At 29.8% G+C, this 21,940-nt stretch overlaps 1 protein-coding gene across 1 annotated transcript in view; it reads left to right on the top strand.

The window, feature by feature from the left end:
* Tsp2A (tetraspanin 2A) overlaps positions 1-21,940 on the top strand; it is a 382,418-nt gene that overhangs the window by 338,866 nt on the left and 21,612 nt on the right. The window contains exon 4 of the mRNA XM_085958921.1: positions 4,183-4,368. Coding sequence (XP_085815047.1) covers positions 4,183-4,368 — 186 coding nt within the window. The remainder of the gene's footprint in view (positions 1-4,182; positions 4,369-21,940) is intronic.

Raw genomic sequence — 21,940 nt, forward strand, 5'->3', positions numbered from 1 at the left:
ACTTAGACATCATAATATGGGATTATAGCAATTTTCTCTTATTCAGAATATATTATGAAAAATGATAACACGCCAAGAAATATCCGATATATAAAATAATTTTCAATATTTATTTAATGTAAGTTTTATAATATTTCATATGAATCGTTTAAATTATTCCGGGTTACGCCTTTCGGCATCTTTGACACTGTGTATCGTCTCTGTTCTGGCAGAACACACTAACTGGAGAATACTAGTTTTGAGTAATTTGACTTTGAAGTTGTTAAAATGTTTGAAATGGTCTATCATGTGAGTTTATTAAGTAATCGTAAAAAGGATGACTTTAAAATAAAAACTGTTTATTTATTAAGAAGGTTTCCAGACGGTAAAGTTTGAAATAAGGAACATTTTGGTATAACTAACTCAATATGTAATTTTTTAGAATTAGTGTCTTCTGCCAGAACAGTGACGATATAATGTTTATCTAATATCTTTCTATCTATGATATAGAGAATATTTACTTACTACGTATATAAATTAACAAGCAAAACAATGGTTAAGGCATTTGATAATCTTAGTTGTTCGATATTTTGGTTGAAACGAAAATATTTTGTTACACAGATTGTTATATAATATCTATTTTAGTTAATATTCGCTTTTTCTATTTCATATTTTGCCATCTCTAGAATCATCAACAAATGATATTTCCATTATAAAATACTCCCATATCATGAACATAATATGACCTTAGGCACAAAATTTATTCATACACAAAGCAAGAGTAGGGCCTCAGTGACAGCGTTTTGTGGGGTATGGCGTGAGGCGTGCATGTTAAACAAGTGCACTCAATATGTACGCTGCACGCTCCGCTCCATAAAACGCTGACACTAACGCTACACCGCTAAACATAACGTTAATATTATATACCCAGTAATTATGGACAGTTAAAAATATTAAAGTAAAAAAAAACCTGCATAAATTAAAAAATATATATTTTTTAATTAATTATATACTCATAACATGATAGAAAACTTTTCTAGAAGCAATCCATTTAACGTATTATCTGACATGATCTAGTGGTAACTGATTGCAGCGTTTATCATTGCTGTACAGATATATGTATAAATCCATACCGGTGCGTAATTGATTATATGTCATGTGACAAGGCACACAAGGGTTAAATTCCCTTAACTGCGTAATAGTTAGCGAGCTTTCCATTGAATAAATCATGATCAAAAAGTGATAGCGCCCAGTGACAGAATGAAAAAAAGTAACAAGTAACGTTCGCGTGACGTTAACACAAACGGGTGACCTAAATTGCGTTATTTATGTTTTCTTTGCACCCATGCAAATGCCGGGTTTTTTTTCATTCTTTTTTTTCTTTCCTGTGTACATTACAACTTGCCTACAATGTTTGCCGAGCGGAAAATTGTGTGCTGAAGATTGCCGATTAGAATTACAAAATTATATTTGCTAGTTAAAATTCTAAGAAGTTACATACCTACTAGATTAAGGAGAGACATGCTCGTCGTAGGTCAAAATTGAGTTTTTATTGTATTTTTAAACCATGATCCTCGACACTCCTTAAACGTTGTAGATAATCTATTTATATAATTTTGAAGCCTTATTATCTTTTATATTTATTTTAAACATTTGATGACTGCATAAAGTATTTTTGTTACATAAAATAGTATTCTTTTAAACCTCTCGCTCTAATGTTTTAGAATATTGTCATATTTCGGTACATGAATGTGCAGTGGTGTTAAGATTTTTTACATTTATTAATTTTTAAACGCATTTATAAAACCATTAGTGTAATTTATGACGAGATAATTTTAGTAAAATATTCACGATAAAAATTATATTGATAATCTCTGTGATCCCAAATTTGACAAGAATTTGGCATTTTATTATTCAAAAAATCGGCAAGATTAACACATTTGAAGATAATTCTAAAGATACTCATTATAAGCTATGTCTTTGACCATTCAAGTGTGATAAACATCCTACGAATAATGATTATCACACTTAAATGGTCAAAGACATACCTTACAATAAGTATCTTTAGAATCATCTTCAAATGTGTTAATATGACCGATTTTTTGAATAAAATGCCTAATTCTTGTCAAATTTGGGATCACAGAGATAATCAATATAATTTTTAATCGTAAATATTTTACTCAAATTATCTCGTCATAAATTACACTAATGGTTTGACAATTGCGATTAAAAATTAATAAATGTAAAAAATCTTAACACCACTGCACATTCATGTACCGAAATATGACTATATTTTAAAACATTAGAGCGACAGGTTTAAAAGAATACTATTTTATGTAACAAAAATACTTTATGCAGTCATCAAATGTTTAAAATAAATATAAAAGATAATAAGGCTTCAAAATTATATAAATAGATTATCTACAACGTTTAAGGAGTGTCCAGGATCATGGTTTGAAAATACAAGAAAAACTCAATTTTGACCTACGACGAGCATGTGGGCCGTTAATAGGGTAAAATACCGGTGACAATCGTATAGTACCGCTTTTTATATAATAGTTTTACCGATTGGTTTTGACAGTTTTGAAAAAATAATAAAAACAGTTATAGAATTACACGCATTTTATCAGATATAAAATAATTTCTCACAAAAAAACGATAATTGATGAAAAAAATCATATGACAAAATATCGACTGCTTATTCTGCACACCGGCTAACTTCATTTGGGCAAATTGTTCAGGAAGGATAAAAAAATAATATTATAACTATCCAATAATAAGCAATCCAATACAATTCCCAAAATATACTTTGATTTTTTTTTACTAATAAATTGCACTATTAATAATATATTGTCAGGTTTCCATTTATATATAAAAAACAGAGCTGTTCCATTTACGATATTGGAAATTTGGCACCCGTAGTTGACTGTTTTGTTTGAAGAACGATAACGCATTTATTTATTAGTTTAGGAGTTTGAAATTTTGTGTGAGCATAGAAAACATGTTTTATAACAAAATGCTATCAAAATCTCTTATTTGGTTAAAAAGGCATTTGCTTAGTTTGCAGATTAAGTAGTCGATATGTATTTTTTTTATCATACATAACATTATGAGGCTTCGGGTAGGTACTTTTTAGTGTTGTTGAATTAATAATCATGTATAAAGAAATATTGTATAAAGTGGTTTTTATGCTCGTAAGTAAGGCATGGTATTTGTATCTCAATAAGCATAATAGTATGAACTTATCTACAAATGAATCTTCAATGAAAAATGACTTATAACTTATTAATTTATTAACTATATCAATATCTTCTTCAATATTTCACTTTTATATTATATTTAAACTTTGACTTCATTGCAGAATAGAGATGTGGATGTATTTAATTGACGATTAATCAGATGAGGTCAAAATCTTAATACCTAATATAATTTTTTGTATATTTTTGCAGCAACACTCGTAATAATTTTTCAGCACCTACGTTAAAAATTAGTATTTCAATTCCTAATAATACTATGTGTATCTTAATGTTTAATAAAAATTAATGTCACGTATATTATACTAAACACGCATTTGTAAGTACTAGTTACTTTTAGTTAGTATTTCAATTCTTCTAAAAAAAATATACCAAATTTAATATTCCGGAAACGTTTTTTTATTGAATTAGTTTCTTAATAAATATCTATTTTAGTATTAGGTTTCTATTTTTATTACTCTCGTGTAATGTTTGTTTGTTTTGTGATATTGTTTTATTATACTTAGCGTGTTTTCTAATGATTGATATTATTTTATTTCTTTTAAATATGGCAGTTTCGAAAAAGCCACATTTCTTCGAACGATCTTTTACTTACGAGAATGTATTGGATAATTCAATAAATATCAGCTATCAATTCACATTTATTTATATTTCTGATTCATTCGCTGCCGACCTTTTAATTAATATTTAATTGCCATATGTAAATAACATGCTAATTATATCTAATGGCCACTTGATTGGCAACGCACCAGTTGCGTTGGACGCAGTGAATGGGTTTACGTCTCAGACACCTTTCAATAATTTGTAATTAAATTCTTTTATTATTTTTTTATTTAGAAGGAAAATAAAATTCGAATCAATTGCTTGGCATATGTTATTGTTAAACTACCCACTAGCTATCTTAATGTTATTAATTAATTAATTAATTTTCTCTTTTTATTTTTTCAAGGTTGGCTGCTGCGGCGCTGATGGTCCTAATGACTACATGGTCCTCCGCAAGCCCCTTCCAGCAGAATGCAGAGACACCGTTACAGGAAACGCCTTCTACTACGGCTGCGTCCAGGAACTTACCTGGTTCCTTGAAGAACAGTCAGGATGGTTAGCTGGAGTTGCCATGGCTTGCTGCATGATCCATGTAAGTTTATTTAATATTATTTTATCATACACAAAACAATAACTCCACCAACGTAGAGGCGCGACATAGTGAGTATAAAAAGTAATACAATTTTTAAATAACAAATAACAATATCGTATCTCATTAAGTGAATCAATCATAAATAAACAGTAGTAAAGATTTTTTTTTGCGTACTAAGACGATTGGTAAGAATACTGTAGAATCATAGAAATTGTACTACTTACTTAGTTATTGTGAAGTCATGCTTAATATGGCTGTAGAAAATTATTCAATGATTTCATCTATTATAATAATTGAAGAAAAGAAAGTCGAATACATAACGTTAAAAAACCTCATACATTTATATGAGTATATTAAGAGAAATTTTAATGAATAAAACAAGAACCAAAGAAATAGATTTTTAAAACAGGTAGATATATAATAATCTATGCATCTTATGTCAAAAAATAACAGTTGTAGGAAAACGCTTAAACACAAGTTAAGATTTTTCATATTCTTATAGTAGCAATTGTATTAATATAATATGTACTCAAAATGTGATTTGCCTGAAAATTATAATAAATCGATAGTCCCTAATCATTTTGGAAAAAATAGGAGTTAAAAATACTCGGGCTCTGAAGTACAGAATATATAACTACAGTAGCTCTACTTTAACGAAATTTTAAAACAATCTCAATGTACCTATACAGTTACAGAATAGTCGTCAGTGCACTTTTTATGTGGATTTTGTTAGCATATCCCAGAGGGTTCAAAATTTTTTCCTAGTACGTGAGTTTCTGAGGCTTTTCCCAACTTCATATTATTATGTATTCCAATAAAAATGATTCTTATTCTAAAAATCTAGTTTATGTACAGTCTTATTTATGTTTTATAGAAGATCAAAATCTGTAAATACATTACCAGTTATATTAACAATATTATTAATGTAATAATTCATTGGATTATACTGTATAATATTTAATAGCTAGTAATAAAATTGATAAGTATACAGACCACCCTTAATAATAATATATATTTTAATACTACCTAATTAGAAAGGTCCAAAATACATTTAATTTTAGTGACATGTTTGGCAACAGTATATAATTAATCACATAAGATACTTAATGTGAGCTTATTATAGAATGATAGCTATTGTAAAAGACGAAAATTCTAAAATACAACATAAGTCTTCGTTGTACCAATATAGGGTAAGTAATTATTCTAATAATAGCTGGTATGGTAGGAGACGTTAAATACGCTCACTTAAATGAGTATAAGTATATTATTAAATACAGATAAATAATATATTATTATGTGTAGGTATACTGCTATGCTTGGGGCAAAAAGATAATTCTTATATAACAGTGATACAAAACCAGTTTTATAAATTTGTATGTCAAATTATTCAATTATTTTATGTTCAATGTTGTACCTGCTATTTTTTATATTAGATATTTAAAAATACTGTATATATTAGGATATTATATCACGGCTCCCACATCCTGAAGTGGGCCCCTAGGTCAGGATCTTTGGCGGGCCCCCTACCTGTCGCTTAGATTAAAAGCAATGTGATAGGATAAAATTGAGGGTATTCAGTGTCATTTTAGCATTTTTTTATATTGTATAATGTCTAGCATTGACATTATTAACACACAATAATCAAAAATTGCATCCCAAAATTACATATTTTAAAACTTTAATACTCTCCAAGCAAAATTTTGCAACTTTTTTTTACTATTAGAGCATTTTTTTAATGTGTGTTTATCTCACTTATCTGATCAACATACCACGCCAAGCCCCCATACTAGAGCCCTGTCAGCTCCTCTCCATATGAGAACTATGACTATAGTTATCAAAACCGATACGAATAGAAAATTTTCAAAAGTGAACTGTTGGAGCTTTATAAAGGTCTTGTTCGGAAATTTGTATGTACTCAGTTGACCGTATCATAGTTCAGGCAGAGATGTTATATCGCAACTAGATAGCCGTATAGTATACAGATCAAATTCGTGTCTAAATAAAATACTTAAAAACCACCGGAATATAAAGAAAATATGTAAGTAAGTGATTTATACATACAGTTATGCCGTAATTACTATAATTATTATTATAAAATTTCAGGTAGGTTCTTGTAAGAATCAAGTAGTACCATATGTCTGATATTATTAAAAACATTAATATCAGATATTTGATACCAATTTATATCAAATTAATGTTTTTGATAAAATTGGTACATTACTGTCTGCAATGCTCTACAAACAACGCATAATTTATTGATCTCAATACTATACGTCCATCTCTTTCCGGTATGACAACTCACAGTAAATTTTACTACGATAATTATAGAATATGTAGGTACGTAAAATTTACAATTAACGTATAAAAGTAGACCCATTAATGTAATTTAATACAGTTCCATTTTCAATTAAATATTATTATATTATTGAGGATTTTTTCCATTTTGAATTACCTACTATTGACGATCTTGTCGTATTTTAAATGGCCTAATTATGTCTATCACTCCATCAAAATGAGCATTTATCTGGTATGGCTGAAGGTTTTGAGAAGGTCATTTCATCGACAGCTCCTGTCTTCCGTATCCACCCTCGTGTTTTCGACGACGATGAGCATTTACAATTATCGTTTTCCCGTTTGGTTGTGTTACCATAAAACTGCAGAACTATCTGGAGACTTATATTTTATAAAGTTGATGATTCACTTTTAGATATTATATTATCCAGAACGGAGATATTAGTCCTCTTTACCATCAATCTAATCCGTAATATTTCAATTTCAATTTAAATTTATTTTACATATTGTGGACATTACAAATTACAAGTTTAAGACGTTCACAACATGACATTTAGAAACAAATAAATATTATTAAAACAGTATTATGTAATACTGTAATTATGCAATATTAAGTTATTCTACAGTATAAATGTGTAAATACAAAAAATATGAAGTATATAGGTACAAGGAAATACACCGGATGAGTTAAGCAGACCCTATTTTAAGAATTTATAAAATAACGTCCACCTATACTCATTCTCACGTAGATGAAATATATCAACATCCGAAGCAATTTGGTTAAATAGAGTTATTGCCCTCCCAATTGGCATCACCAATGGCAGGTTAGTTCTGCTCCTCGGGAGAACAAACAACTGATGCTCCCGATTTCTAAGATAGTTATCAGGGACACACAAGTCAATATTACCAAGAATGGCAGAGTTCTCATTCACACCACGTATTAGTCGAAAAAAATACGTGGCCAAATATTGATATCATCTAGCACTTAAACTACAGTATGTAAGCATACCTAAGAGAAAGTCAGTTGGATAAAGCCACGGATAGTATCCATATAACCTCAAATAAAGGAGTCTCAAAAATTTCTTTTGAACTCGCTCCACCATAAGGTCATATTTCAACTGATGCGGGGCCCAAACAATCGATCCACTCTCAAGCCGGCTTCTCACTAAGGAATTATAAAGAATTTTTAATACAGTAACATCCGAAAAGACCCGGGAAGTACGCAAGACGAAGCCCAACATTTGTAGCGCCTTTTTACAAATGATAGCTATATGACCACTAAATGACAGTATGCGCCTCATTCGGTATATATATATTATGTTGAATTCTTATCACTTTATTGCCACACTTTAAAATTCTCTCACAAATGTAAAAGAAATAAAAAATAAAATGAATGGGCATGTAATCTAAAATTTTCATACGATGGTGACCTGTCTTAATATAAAACCGCACATATTTTGCATTGCATATATCACTGTTAGTAAAATGCTGTATTAACTTTGGCCTTTTTGTTGGTTGCTTAATTTGGATGGGAAGCCATGTCAAGTATGTCAGAAGTCTTTCAGGTGAGCGGTTCACCAACACTGTCCTAAATAGAACATCTATTTTACTTAAGGACGCTCTACTGCCGCCAAATTTTGGATACGAAACACTCGTCCAACTACAATTCGGCCAAATACACTGATGCAAACAACTATAAGTAATACAAAAAATATATATAATATTATCATGAAATTGATTAGTTTTATTAATTAAATTATATCCTTATCAAATCAATTACAGATGCATTCAGAACCATTTTTCTGTGATTACAATAACACACCAATATCCTCAATATTAATTTTTGACTTCATTTAGTTACTTACTTTTTATTTACGATGTTAAGTGATTGTTATTCATCAATGTATTATGATTTATGATATTCAAAGTTATTCTAAGTCTTGTACAACTAATGTATTATCTCAGGGCGGCCGTATAAAAATATAATATTATGTTTCATTAATCCACATAATATTAATTATAAGGACATCGTCATTTGATAAAACTAAATAGACAAAACCAGTTCTGATCATTTTTTAATTGTATGGCAGTACTCACTGTATTATGTTTTGTTTTGTGATGATTATTTTTAAAATTTATTACCTTTCAATATTCTTGGTAGTAAAACATTACAATATTTTAAATAAAAGACAATATTATAGTATGTAACAATCGTTAAAAAGGGTAAATGCTGGTTGTGTTGACTCAGACAGACATCGTTAACTGATAAACAACTGATAATAATAAAAATCATATTGTATTAATTGTAATTAAACAAAGCTTGTAAGCTGAAAGAAAATAAAACATTCCACGAGTAACTTGTTTAAAACGATTCAATTTATATTACATTCTCACGAATCTAACATACAAATAATTATAGTAGATAAAATAGGTTGCTAAATACCATTCACCATGGAGTTATGGGATTCTGGCATATCTTGGAAAGCCGCAAAAAGACTGGTGTGCGACACTGATTCTTGGAGACGCCGCGCGCTGTCCATATGCTCCGCGCAAGCATTAGACTTAGCTAAAAATAATAAATATAAATATATAGTTTTTCATTACAATTTTAACTTACTTGTTTGTCAGTTTAGACAGCAAATAAATTTACGTAAGTATATAGAAATAAAATAATAATATATTTGTTGTGTTCGATGTGTGTGTTATCACTTTGGGAGTCGTCAATGTGTCGTAAGTTATGGTGTTGAGGATGATGATGAAGAAGTCGAAGATGTATGCAGGAACGAGTTTTATTAGACGTAACGGTTGGTACAATATGTACAGTTATGTTACAATACTAATCTTATGATAGGTACGGATCCGAGGTCCGCATCTCGGTACAATCAAATGGTGGGCGATATGAAGCGATATAGAGACTGCGATGGTAACAGACTGGAAACGTATATTTGAGTGACATTTTGATAAATCATTATTCGTAATTTATACAGTCAAAAGTAATACCTAAGCATTATATTCTAGTACATAATTGTATTGAACGAGTCAGCGGTTTAAATACGAGTAGCTGTGAATTTTATTTATTATTACAGTCATACTATAATATGATACTATGGGAATGGATATTAATAAGACTACTTTTCCATTGCGATACTGTATTTAATATCGCCAATCAATTTTCTGACACAGGTAAACAGTTGTTTACCGGTAAATGAGTTCCTGGGAATGTATTATTGCGATTGAATAATTTGATACATTAAAAATAGATATTTGATCAATAATATACTGACAGCTACTAACATATTTTCCAAAATAAACTATTTTTTTATGATTCAAGACTGTACCATTCGTAGCTTAAAATGTGTTCCTCAGAATATACCGATATTTGAGATAACACCTCGGACGCTTAATCATTTCGGCATAATTGGTATTTACGTTTCACCAATTTTATTTTGTTCGACGGCTTCAGGTGCCCAGTAAGTAACAAAAACAATTAAAATGAAATCGAATACTATGTATATTTCTAAACTAGTCTAAGATATGTTATGAGTGTTCGGTATGAAATATGTAGGAATATAAAATTTATTTATTGGGCGCAAATTGTTTAGTAATAACCAATTTCATGTGCGACTAACCACTCTTGCGGAAGTTAAACCTGTTAAACCTTGTCGGATCGCAAAAGGCTCCACCTATAATAAAGAACTTCTCAATGCTAGTTACGTAAATGCCTCATTTTCGACTATTCTTAATCCATAATTAATTTTTCCACTTAATTTTGCTCTATAATTAAATTCAACCCACCCACAGACAATAATAAAAATCTATTTTTAAATTGATGACGTCAATGAGGTTTCCAGAATAACAGTATTATGTCTCAATTGATTTTTAGACTGATTAATAAGTACCTACCATACCACCTATTTATGTAACATTATCGAGAGTGATAAACCAAAATGGCGTCAGTGACAGTATGCAACTTACATGAGATTAATTTGAAATTATAATAATAAATTTTAAATGATTTCTTCAGATTATATTAATTATCGCCATAAAACAGCTTTGAGATACTGAAGATGACATTTTAAATAATCAAACCCTATAAATAATTCATTTTTGCCAAAGTTTATATTGTCACTTTTAATGTATCAACCTATATTCATCATCATCATCATCAGTCTGAGTCTATTCACTGCTGGATGAAGGCCTCTTCAAGCTGCTTCCACTTCTCTCGGTCATGAGCGTACTTCGTAGAACTTTATCATTTTATCGATCCAGCGGCCTCTAGGTCTACCTTGCGGACGTTTTGTACGTCTTGGATACCACAGGATGACTAAATTTGTCCAACAATTGTCTTTTCTCCGAACTATGTGTCCAGCCCATCTCCATTTGAGGGTTTTGATGAACTCTATCACATCACAAACCTTTGTCTGCTTCTCTTCTACTCATTCCTCTTTTTGTCCTTTCGCGTATACTATGCCTATAGTATACTATATAATTGAGGACAGTCTATTTAATCGTATGTAAAATGGGATTCTACCATACTATTTTTTCCCAATTACTATATTTCTCAACTGTTATTCCTTAACCCTAAATTAAACGATGTTGTCATACAGTAACAAACTATCTTATTAATATTATTTTTTTGTGTGAATGAAATCTTATTTAAAAACGTACAGTTTTCTGCAGTGAACTAAGCGCGCTACAAAATAGTTAGGTATAGTTTTTATTCACAGGTGCCACTGTTAATTTATAAAAATATTAAACATTAAAATGTGATCGACTTGCAAACCTACATTAAAGGGTTGCCATCATGAATTTAACGGTTAAAGAAAGACTATCTTAATTAAATATTATATTGTGACCATGTGGATAATTGGGTACGTGGAGTGTGGAGTAACGGATAGTTGGCAGTGACCTATGTAGCATTAAAAGGATTAAATATATTAATACACGATTATTGAAAAAAATATATTGTGAACATTATTTGACACATTAACATAACTTGAATGTCTACGACTAATTGAGTTCAACTACACCAATTCAAGAGTAATTTGGAATCTGTGGTTTGTATGGTAGATAAGAAAGTAACTTAAACAATATCTTTTGGTTATCATCAATTATTGTTATGGCGGCTCTCGTGGTGAAGTTGGTAAGGCGCTCGCCTTCCACCCGAGAGTTCCTGGGTTCGATTCCCGGTCGTGACAAAAACATTTATGTGTTTTTCTCAAAGCCTGGGTGTTTGTGATTGTTCAAAATTACTAACAACAACCACCTTGTACGAAAAAGCAAGGACATGGTTATTAATAATTCTAAAAAAAAAAAAAAACATTAATTATTAGTATTTGCCAATAAAAGATTCAATATATTATACATATAGTAATAGTAATGAAGGAATGTTTATATTTCGATTTTTATTTATACCTAAATCAAATTAAAACATAAATAGCACATCACATTTTTAAATGTTGATATGCGCTGATATAAAAGGTTTTTCTATTTACAGGGTGATAGAGAGGAAAATTTTATATATGAGGCGTTTGACTGACGTGTCGTGTTTTTCGACGGGCCTAAGTAGGATTAAACTTACGTTAGATTATACTTGTCTTCAATTATTCTATATTAATCTGTATTTAAAACACTCTGCTGAGTATTTTCACATCTTTTAAGCTGCTTTTTGACCCTTGTACGAATTCTTCACATATTTTTAATTAGTTCTGAATTGATACCTGTTTTACTGTTATCAACATAATATTCCTATTTATAATAAATTTTTTTTGATTTTAAAATTAAAATAATTTATAAAGTACCCAGTATTTGAATTATTTGTTGAAATTTAGCAGAGAAATCCATGGTTTTAATAAAATGTATAGTGTTGATGGAAATAAAATTCACAAACAGCTTCAGATGAATGATTATTTGCATAATATTTATAGCCTCTAGTTCAGTACTTCTCAAACTGGGGACGCGGCCTCCTCAGGAGCCCTGGAGCTCCTTCCAGGGAACCGTGAAATATTTCAGTGAAAAAAAAATCATGAAAACGTGATCACTGGACGATACCTGATACAAATCAGTCGAATTTTCACACGATTGCAATAGTTTATCCGATATAGATACCAAATTTATATTTACCTAATTCGTGTTGTTCAAATGATACTATGAAAAGAAGAATCTATGGCATGGGAGACAATATTAAAAATAAATTAATATCTCGCATTGAACAGAGCATTTTCTTTGCAACCATAATAAAAATTATTGGTAAATAAAATACTGCTGGTCACTAAAGACTACATTTTTTAGGGAAGGGAGGGAGAATTGGATTTTCTTTCTGATTTTGGGGGCCGTGGTATGAAAACGTTTGAGAAGTACTGCTCTAGTTGATTAATACGTTCATATATATTTTACTACCACTTGGTAAAAATTTTATATATTGAATAAAAACTTGTATATTCCGAAAACATCACGCAATGCAAACGTATCGGAACATGTACCTATTACATTTTAATGAGTTTAATAATTATTGTCCATTTATTTAATACCCAACAGAATTACAATATAATGTTAGAATCTGTTATTGACAGAAAAAATCTCCATTTACAAGACGGGTTATCTTTCGAAAAAAATACAGCCTTATTATCCGACGCCGTGCCTTCCATACAGTATTGGTTTTATGGAAAGTGCATTATTTGGCGTCGGTTTTTCTCGCGGCGTTTCCCTCCTCTAAGCCGAGCTGATTGTATACAATCCGCCATAATGGATTCGGTCTCCCGTTCTGTCTCCGAAAGGAAAACTTATATTCCATACGTGCTTTAATCAGTGTGGCGAACCAAACCGCTTCAATATTTTCCTCATCCCGTCCCTATTTTATGACCGTCCATACATTTTGGTTGCGTTTGAGAGGAAATTTATTTTAAGTTGGGGACATATATATAATATATGATATCAATACTTATCAGTGGCGAAGGGTGGAGGTAGGCTGTTAAGATCCGACATAAATTGTGCATACTAAACTTTGACAGTCATAAGTACTTTTTTTAAATCGAACTTTTAATGCAGAATGATTTTTTTGTATCTAAATGGACCAGAACCATCATTTTCTTTAAATTACTTTGTAATGAATACAGCATTCATATACTGTAAAAACAACAATATCAATACCTCCATGTATTTAAATATAGGATAATAAAATTTGTTTTTCGTCTCCAGAACATTTCACATTTGATCTATTCGACAAATCAATCCTACAGCGACCAGATGGTGTTGGTTAGTTTTTGATGAAATTGATTAAAATTGATTGAATTAAACCCTGCAAAAATCGAACACTGTAATATTGATAATTTTTTTATATCCATTAAAAAACCCACGTAGGGTTTTCAAAAGTATTAATAATATTACAATTAATAATAAGTGTACAAATTCATAATATTGCTGGAACGAGTAAGAGAATGTATTCTGTCTCTATCTATACATGTAAGCAAGGGCAAGCGGCCTATCTGAATAGTCTTGATAATGGTATTACAACCGAAATAGCTATCGACAAACCTTTTTTAAAAACCTGTAGAATTTAATATTAATTATATTTTCATTTCTTGTAAGCCATATTAGATAATAGTCAAAAAATACTCGTCTATCTATTAAATATTTTAAATTATGCAATTAAACCATACATAACATTGGATATTTTATAGATAGAATAATATTTTTTATATATTATAGTGTGGTTTAGGCAGGGTTTTAATAAATTTAATAAAAATAACCAACAATTTACGTGTACTATGTATTCTTAATCCAACGAAAACAAATAGTTATGAATTAAAAAGTGTGTATAATTTTGTTATATCGCCTAAAGTGTACAATAACTATTATGATTTAGTTAAGGCAAAGTTTAATTGATTTTTAAAAACAACAAATGAAAAAATCTATAAATCGTAGTCTTAGTTCAATAAAAACAAATAATATGTATGATCAACAAAGTTTAATATGCACTATTTATGGCGGATCTTAATAGCCTACATCCACCCTTCACCACTGATACTAACTTGGTAAACCTTTTGATATGGTGAACCTTCTTTTAACTACTAAGGTAGATGATAATCATACCTTTCTAAATTATGGGTATATTAATTATGTGCTACGGTCTCCGAGTACACTTCATGTCGAGACACATGAGAAGAAAAACCGAAATTCGGTTATTCAATACGTACATCAGATCCATTATGGCCTACACTTCAGACTATTGGACTCTTACAGAAATTATTAGAAGATTCTTGATAATATATTTGAGAGAGAGATAATGAAAAATCAATTGAAGCCATACAATACAATATTTTACGGTGAACCAGGATTCAGTGATTTATCCACAGTTTTCGGAGCTAATAATAACACATTTTGTTATGATACGGAGCTTAAAATGAGAATTTCTTGTCACAAAGATAGAAATATGCAGCCTCCAAAATTTTAAGAAAGTTGTAAAAAGAGAAAATGGAAGATCCAAGCTAAGATAGTTTGAGAGATGCTACAACATTCGATAATAGCAATGCGTTAACTCAGGTCTAGATTGAGGTATTTGTACAAATAAGTACTATGTTTTCTTATTTTTTATTCAAATTTTCTTGTGGCTAATTCTATTAGCACATTCATTTATCTATTCAAGCGTTAAATTGGTTACTTAATCGTTAATTAAGATATGTATAAAAATACCTAAGAACTTAAGGATGTCAAAACATATTTTATAATAATAATTCGGTTGAAAGTATTTTTAAGAGGGTTAAGCATTATATATTCACATTTAATGATGTTTCAAGCGTTTTAAAATAGTTTGATTTATAATACGGTCACCTAGTTAATAGCCCGTAGTATAATATACTTTAATATATCTTTACAAGCTTTTAAATGACCTTTTCATATAAGAATTGTATGGAATGAAATGCCACGTAAAGTATTCGTGTCTAGCTCGGCCCGTGTCTGGAATTAGAAATTTCTTTTGTCAGAGGCTATTTCTTTTGTGGGATTTTATATAAAAACTGAAAAATAAAGCCTTATAGAAAATATTATACTTTCGCTTATATGATAAATTGTATATTATACGATCAGGGAATCATACAATTTCATTTTAAAACATATCAAACACTCATTCTTATACGTGTCCATAATATCAATTCTTAAAAAGAAGATATTTTCTTGTGACATAATATATAGATATAAATATTTAAGAGGTAGATAGAGCAGTATTCTTACCATATTAGACGCAATTAAAGCTACATTATTCGTTGAATAAAAAAATAGTTTATTAAGTTATTAGCAAGTGCAAGTATGTCATAACTAAACATTAGAGAGATTTTGATGCCGGTTAGTAATAATTAATATATTCGATACCTTAATTAAGTCACAAATACCAACTGTCAAAAAGTTAATGCAATTAGGTTGATCACTTCAAGATATAAAAATTACTAAGTAATTAATTCCGTCGTCATTACATAGGACGCACATGGCTCGCTTGGTGTAAAGGTTATTAGCGCAAATTCGTGAGTCCGTATCCTGGGCGTCGTATTTTATTTATAAAAAAATATGTTTTCTACTACGTATATAACTAAAGTGTTTTCTTTTTTAATAATCTATATTAACCGAATGTGGTATTCTAAAATTGTGTAAATTATTTGTTGAATAAAAAATAGTTTACTAATCATCTTTACTTCTGAGACCACAATCGTAGGTACCTACCTATTGTTTTAATAAGCAAAGCTATCGCTTTATAGAGTAGGTAAGTATTATTTTTATATGAACAATTTTAATTTAAAATACTATAGTATGTTTTATTTATAAAATATAAACACTTTCGGTTTTAGTATTTAATCCGAGTTCACAGAGATTAATCAACAATAAAAGAGAGTACTTCAAACGGTACACAAAAATAGATTAACAAGATAAGATGACTCGCTCAACCAAATAACTAAATGAACTTGCTAAAGGATTAGTTCAGTTCAGATAGGTATTACATATGACAACTAAAACCACACTTAACACTAGAAACGAATCTCGATAGTGTAAGGTGCTTAGTTTTAAAATAGAGGACCGTATGATCAAAAGGTCAGAGCTAATTAGACTTAGCTGACCGCTTGTAAGACTATGAGGATAAAAATTACAGAGTTAAATCCTAATCCGTATACATAGCGCTTGCGGCGTCCAGTCAATACATCGCTACAATACTTATTTTAATAAATTCAAGTAAATAAAAAAATTCAGCTACCGTTTATGTGTGTGACAATTAATTTATGCACACCTTTTTATATTCTAAAATATTCTTTTTATTATAAATAATGCATTTTTCACATAAAGCAACACAAAATATTTTACCACAACATCACAAAAACTGAAATAATAATAATAAACGAAGAAAAAAAGCAGTAAAACGTTCTCAAGTCGGTTGGGTACTTAATTAAATGAAACACAAAGAAGAAATATGACCGCTGGATATTGCATGGAAAATGAAAAATCTTTGTTCTCGCGCTAAATGGAAAACTTGCTTAGACATTATGTAAATATACAAACGTGGTTTCGCGCCCATTCTTTTAATATTGTTCTCCTAGGGGATTCCTGCTTTTTTAATAGGATATAACTTTAAAAATATCTTTTTACGGCCGAGGCTTTAAATTGCGCTTTATTTTTTTACATTTATACAAATTATTTCCGTTTATATAAGCAGCCGCATTGCGTTCATAATGACTTACATCAAACTTAACATTCTTTTGTTTATAGTTTTCCAAAACATTATTTTTTAGTATCACCTATATTTTCAGAAATATAGTTTTTAATACTTAACATAAAAAAATAACAAACTCATAAAGCTTTGCTATCTTAGAATTATACTGTTCATCCATATTTAATAACTTTTATTATATGTTGATTATATTTTCAAATATCCTACTTCCAGAGAAATCTTTGAATTATACAGTTATTTTATTGAGAATATTGTCTGTTATAAGTTACAACTATACTTATCTTACAAAATATATCTAGCATCCCATACTTACCCCATATGATAGTAATTTTATAACGCTGTTTTTTTCTTGACCTGTCTACATCATGACGTACTAATATTAAACTTTGGAAATTTACAATATATAATAATTACAATATATAATTATTATATCTTAAGATGATATCGAAAATTTAAAAATGCTTTAAAATGGGAGAAAGAGGCATCTGGTAAAATTTTCTAGTTGCAATTATTAAGATAGTAACATAAACTGTCTCTACCATCACTCTTGCTAGCAACATAAAAATAAAACACGAACTCACACAGATACTAACAGGTCACCAAGCAGTGCGAGTCAAACTAAAAAGATTTAAATTGAGGGATGATGATTGTTGTGTCGCATGTCATCAACGACTGCCCTATACTATAAAAGGAGCGATGGCCTCTCAGGACTCTATATAGACAGCACAACTATAGTAATAAATAACTAAAGTGTATAATAATTATGTAACCACATTCAACTTAGGTTAAGCAGTCCATAAAACTTGAACCAATTTTATGGTGTCAAAAATACGCTACTTAAATCCAAATATTTTTGCATATTGTCATCTCGAAGAAGAACTCATGGGACTATTTTCGCAATACACAAATAGATTGCATATAATTAAAAATGGTACTTTTTCCTTTGAATTAATAATAATTAGGTAGTTTATATATTATATCTTTTGAGGATATCGTTATAGAAGTTCACTTTCCATAAAATACGATAAATCTCAAAGAGTTAGCTGTAGTATAGATGAAATCTTTATAACCAATCAGGCCACTAGATGGATTAATAGCCTCAAAGAATACCATACCGCTAACACTAATATAATTCTCGAATGACACGCACGTAAAATTAAGGCTCTCCTACGCTATGATACCTATCTATGAAATAATATGTTAATTAAAATATTAATTTTAATGTTATTATGTAACTAAATACGAATTTAACAAAATTATTTATTTCAAAAACTAAATGTCCTCATTAATTTACCAACGAGTATGTTAATTACTTCCGTAAAATTCCATTCAAGTATATAATTACGACAGGTATTAATTAAAACATAGGAGAAAAAACATCAGTCACTTTGATGCATATAATCCTTGCTGTCATTCAAGTCAGCTGTAAGCTCGTTTGTTAGCCGCGCTGCCTTAATATAGGTACGTATAAAGTATAAAGCACACAAACCACGCGAGTGAGTCAGAGCTTTCGCAAAAGATTGCATTCATTCGTTCATTTATTCTACCCCTGTCCATCACATTTCTCACTCAGCGGGGGTAAGGGATGATGGCATGGTTTGGTGTCATCAGGTGAATTAAACATGTGATTTGAGTGCGTGTGGTGATTTTGTTTATCAGTGTTTTTATTAAGGTTCAGTGACAATTATAGTATATTCAACAATTAGAGTAAAAAGTATATTAATTATAACTTATGATTGCCACTTGCCACAGACTATAGTTTTTTCATATCTTTTTCATGAGTTGTACACATACACAGTATTAATGCACCAAATTTGTAAGATTATGATTAATACAAAGTAAATCGACCACATATTTTTACAATAATTGGTAAATAATTAGTTTTAAGTCAAGAATGAAAATTAAAATAGCTGATTTACAGAATATAATAATATAGTGTATACCAGTGGTGAAGAGTGGAGGTAGGCTGTTAAAATCTAAAATCTACAATAGATAGTGCATACTAAACTTTGTTAGTCATACGCATTTGTTTTTATTGAACTAAGGCTAACAGATGGTGTTGGTTAGGTTTTAAAAATCAATTAAACCCAGCCTAAATCAAACCATAATATTATATTGGTAAATTTTGGGCGATATGAAAAAATTGAGCAAACTTTTTCATTCATACTTGTTTGTTTTCGGTGTATTGAGAACACATATTACACATATTGTTGGTTCATTTTTTTTAAATTCATTAAGCCCTCCCTAAACCAAACTATAATAAATAAAAAATATTATTCTATCTTCAAAATATTCATTATTCCATAGATTTTTTTTCTATTATCTATTATGGCTTGGTTTTCACAGGGTTTAATTAATTTTTAAAAACTACCAACACCGTCTATAAATTGTAGTCTTTTGACAATGAAAACAAATACGTATAACTGACTTACGCATTTAAACACCGAATATTTGAAGAGTCAGTAAGTAACTATTCATATAATGTAATAATTTGTTTTCAAAGACAATAGTGTAAAACTTAAATAGCTAATAATTTACAAATGAATTTATAAAATTTAAATACAACAGGTATACTTAGTTGATTTTGGAACATGGAATTATTTATATCTTAAAAATAAAGGCAACGATAGAACAAAGAGCCGTCTGAGAAGTTTGAGATACAAATCTACTTAATCATTGATTTTAAAGAAAATAAAGGACGCAATGAACTTATCATTATTATAAAATATTGTCTATCTGTTTCTATTGTTTAAAAATAAAATCATTAAAGTTTTGAAAATTCTTCTGCTATTTTTTATTTTTTTAGTTATCGACATGGGCTACAAAGCCATCTTCAGTACAATCCAGTGAATGCGAGTATAATTACTGAAAAAAATATTATTATTACTCATTTTATTTATCAATGAAATATTCCATGCTCGTAACAAGTAAATAATTTTAAAAATTCAATTCACTTTATTTTTAAGCATATTGTGGACATTACAAATCGTAAGTTTAAGACGTTCACAACATGACATGAAACATTATTATAAAGAAGAAAAAAAGCAAATTAAAACGATAAAAATAATAATATTAAAATAGAACATAATATAAACATACAAAAGCAATGAAAATACAATAATTATACATCTATAGTAAGTTCAAAGAAGTACACCGAGTTTACTAAGGAGACCCTATTTTTAAAATAGCGTCCACCTAAACTCAGCCTCACACAAGTGGAATATCTCAACACCTGAAGCAATTTGGTTGAACATAATTATAGCCCTCCCAATTGGCATTGCTAGTGGCAGGTTGGTTCTGCACCTTGAGAGAATAAACAACTAATGCTATCTATATCTAAAATAGTTATCAGGGACACACAGTCAACACTGAATTGTTAGTTAATAATTAGAATGGTAGGTACCTACATTCTTTAATCTGGTGAATTATTCGTTGAATAAAATAAATGGTTAATGAAAAATTATTAGCAAGTTCGAGTAGGTTACAACATAAAATATTGGAGAGATCCGTGACGTCGGTTAGTAATTAAAGTAGTAAATACCTACTTTGATTTAATAAACAAAAACCAATTGCCAATAGTAGCTTGATTTGGAAGAGCGCTGATGAGCAGGTACCTATTATAAAAGGCCAATAGTTAAAGTTTGTCGTAATTAGTATGTCACCTAGTAGCATAGTGGACAATGCGCACGGAGCGTAAACCCAAGAGATGCAGGTTCGATTCCTGCCGGGTGTCATACTTTTTTCAAAAAGATTTTTTCTTTTGGTTATAATATATTTTCTCAGAAGTGTTTCTCAAAATTATGTATGTTCAATAATTATTAGAATGGTACATTCTTAAATCTTGTGAACTATTCGTTGAATAAAAGAAATAGTTAATCATAATAATTTTTTTGTTATTTTTTTCCACTATCACATTGTCAAAAAATAACATTAAATAATATAAATTAACAAACAATTACTTTATAACTAAAGCTCTTACGACTTTCCATAATATTACGTAGCTTGCAGGTTGTAAAGATTTCCTATTTCTGTCGTGGCGCAGGTAAGTGAGGATGTATACCGCGGGTTGCACGCAACACTCGTCCAATTAAACCTCCTCACCTGACCCGTGGACTGACACTCGTGACTGAACGGTGCTCGTAGGTAGGGTGAATAGGCATAGTAACACCAAATCATTATGATACTTAGTTACAAAATATCAGCCAACAGTTGTTCTATACTGTGAGTTAATTTAATTTTTACAATAATTAGTTTGTCTAGCTTTTTTTCATTTATAATAAAACAGAGTTTCCCAGTATTGTAAGTGAGATAGTATTTAAAGAGATGCAAGAAAGAGGAAAATTTTGATAATATCAAAGTGATTAGCTCTGTGTGCACTAGATGTATAATATGCATGGCCCTCACATTCTGAAGCGGGCCCCCAGGCTACGATATTTTGCGGGCCCCCCTACCTATTGCTAAGGATAAAGACAGGGTGATGCTCTACAGTTTAATTTTCTAAATGGTGTACGCAGTAAAATAATGAGTATATTTTAATACTTACAATCATTTGAATTATGGAGTTGTCGAGTA

This window comes from Rhyacophila brunnea, unplaced genomic scaffold (assembly GCF_057557595.1).
Source record: "Rhyacophila brunnea isolate RB1 unplaced genomic scaffold, BYU_Rbru_1.0 scaffold_8, whole genome shotgun sequence".
Taxonomy (NCBI): Eukaryota; Metazoa; Arthropoda; class Insecta; order Trichoptera; family Rhyacophilidae; genus Rhyacophila; species Rhyacophila brunnea.